The sequence below is a fragment of the Aplysia californica genome, unplaced genomic scaffold, assembly GCF_000002075.1.
Source record: "Aplysia californica isolate F4 #8 unplaced genomic scaffold, AplCal3.0 scaffold00245, whole genome shotgun sequence".
Taxonomy (NCBI): Eukaryota; Metazoa; Mollusca; class Gastropoda; order Aplysiida; family Aplysiidae; genus Aplysia; species Aplysia californica.
Window position 1 is genome coordinate 711,486 of NW_004797515.1, and position 2,871 is coordinate 714,356.

Genomic DNA, 2,871 nt, shown 5'->3' on the forward strand with positions numbered 1-2,871 from the left:
AAACATATTAACATTATGCTTTCCCAAAAAAAATCGGGTAAAACGAAGTAAGTTGGTAGAGAATGAGGATGTGGGTTGGAAAAGGAGGAGAGGGGGGGGAGGTGCACAGACAGAAAGAACATACACATTAAGTGATATATATCTTAATAGATTTCTGATTTCTGTATTCTTATGACTAAACGGAATATTTCCAGAATATTGAGCCATGGAAGGGCTCCAGCCTTTTCCAGAGGCAGCGCGAGTACACTGAAGGAAAAGTTCAATGATCTCATGGAATTGATGTCGTCACTGGGGTTTATTGAAGACGTGAGTACCCGTGCGCTGTTGTTGCTTGCCTGCCTGTCTGTCTTTCTTTCAGTCTTTTTAGATTATCAGTGTATCTGTTTATTTTTTTCCGTGTGGCATTTGGCGCTCTCCATTATGTGTTTTATAACACTTTCCTTTTGTAAGTTTTTAAAAATTCTTTTCGAATGTGTGTCATATTTGTCTATTTTCTGAAAAATGTGTTTATCTGAAAAAAGAAAAATTGCGCCACAGGGTACCATAAGTTCTGTTCTGGACAGTCAGATAAACTAGATTTGCACCTAGTCAAATAAATATCAAACTGCTAGTGCGTTGATTTTGTCTTTGTTAATTTAGTACAATGTCACAAATCAAAGTATAGAGAGTAAATGAGAAAAAAAAGGAGGAGAGATATGGACAATAGATATTTGATAGGACAAAAGAAACAAACCACGTCGGCTTTGGAGTGTGGATAGACAAAGTTCATGTTGCGTATTTTCTTAATATTTAGAAGCGCATTTTCAGTTTTGAAGTTTTTTAAAGCGTTGTGGTGGTACATTTTTCAACAGCACCCTCGAAAGCCATTCGATAAAGCAGATAAAAGACATCCGAAAGGAAATGATATTTTTATATACGTGGAGCATTTAATACGGGCTGTCAAAAACTTGTTAAAATGTATAATATCATAATCAAAAGTGAAAATTGTTTGTTTACAAATCGTCAAAAATTCGTACCCCCCCCCCCCCTCACAAACAATAACTGAATACGCATTGCGGTATCATAGGATAAACACCTTCACATAGTAGGCGTCTCTAAACAAGTTTTAATTTTACGTTCGAATTTTTCATGAACCCAAAATTGTCTATAAACAATGATCATTATGACTGACGACTCTCGGTACTTGCCTATTGTTTCATTCACAAACAGCATCACCCTATGGTTTTTCTATCAATAGAAGCTGAAGAAAACAGAATCACGAGAAACTAAGCCTTTTTCGATTTGCAAATTGAGAAACAGTTTTATTCAATATCAACTACTTTACGATATTCCTCTTCTTTATAAAATGATATCGATAAGCCATAATATGTCTTTTTAATTCTTGAGACAACGAGACGGAAGTATCCTGGTCTTCACATTTTGGTCTGTGCGTTTGTTAGTCACTTACTAAGATTTACCCCCCAAAAAATCCTGTTCAGGGGACTGTGAAACATGCTCTTTCGCCCTCACAACTTATCCAACAGATCTGTCCTATATTAACTGCCAGATTTACACAATCCCCCGCTGTGACGACATAATGTACGTTTGGTGTTCGTTTGAATCATGTTTCTTAGGCGTACGTTAAAGTATGGTGTTAAAGAAAATAATGTAGACTTTTAAAAAATGTTTTAGGAGTCTGCTATTCATCCCCTATAATTTTTTGGACCGCTTTAGTCTAACATCAAAGAGAACGCGTAGGAACCTTTTATTAATTTTGTAAGTGTTTTAAAGTGCTCGCAACTGCAAGCGGTCATATGAGCACCGGGCCACATTACGTATTTTCATTTTGGGAGGAACTGATTTTGAATTTTGCCCTGGTGGCGGCCGAAACCCACTCTTATCGATTTTAGGACCACCAAGGGATTTTTAACGGGTGCCACTTGCACACGACACCTCCGAGAATCTTTTCACCTTTATCTGAGAAGGCTAGATTTGAAAGTGGAGACGAAAGCAGAGGACAGAACATGGTCAGAGAGCTAGAAAGGATGTGAAAGAGGTACACTTTAGAGAAGAAAATTTTTCGTTGCTGTCAGGTTTCGAACCCAGGATCTGCATTGAATGAGACCCAAATCTTTATCTGCAGTTATCTTTATGAATGGACTTTTAGATTCTGTTGGTCATATCTAATTTTAAGACCCGTATGCAAAGATCTGTAAAGATTACACAGAGCGATTTCATTTTACCTTGTTTCAACCACGGTTAGTCGAAAGTGAGCAAGTTATAGTTTGGGTACAGGGATCTCGGGTTTTTTTTGTATTCGGATTTTAATGTGTAGGGGTGGGGGGAGGGGGAGGTCGGGGTCTGGATAGATATTTCTGAAGTTCACAAATAAGAAAAAGCATTAAAATATTAATTGGAATTATTTTACAGTGCATATTTAATGCTTATGAGCGCATGTTTGACCAACCTTACCTCTATCACCTTTCCTAAGTAACATTTGACTAGAAATGAAGGGGTATTGGTCTAAGAAAAAAAAGCTGCTTTGCGAGTTTTTGAGTCTTTCTAATAACACCGCATGTTCTGCAAGATAAACGTTTATGTGTATAAAAGATACAGCAATACTTTTTTGCGTTACTATAGTAGTCTGCCCATGATTTTTAAAATCTTCACTATATTGAAATAACTTTCATATGGCCACGCAGGACGTCACCACAGTCCTGGTCATCCTGTGCGCCATTTTACATCTGACCAACATCACATTTGAGCTGGCAGTGGATGACTCAGATGGAGTGCGTGTTGTGCCTGGACAGTCTCTTGACTCGGGTCAGTGAGTTTCTGGATAAAGGGGGATGGGAGTGTCAGACTTTGGACTCGTAGCATTGACTATTTTAT

The 2,871-nt window shown here is 37.8% G+C and overlaps 1 protein-coding gene across 1 annotated transcript in view; it reads left to right on the forward strand.

The window, feature by feature from the left end:
- Positions 1-2,871, forward strand: part of LOC101855956 — a gene marked incomplete in the record, with an annotated part of 111,217 nt that overhangs the window by 8,890 nt on the left and 99,456 nt on the right. Inside the window, 2 exon segments of the mRNA XM_035970277.1 lie at positions 195-306; positions 2,682-2,806. Coding sequence (XP_035826170.1) covers positions 195-306; positions 2,682-2,806 — 237 coding nt within the window.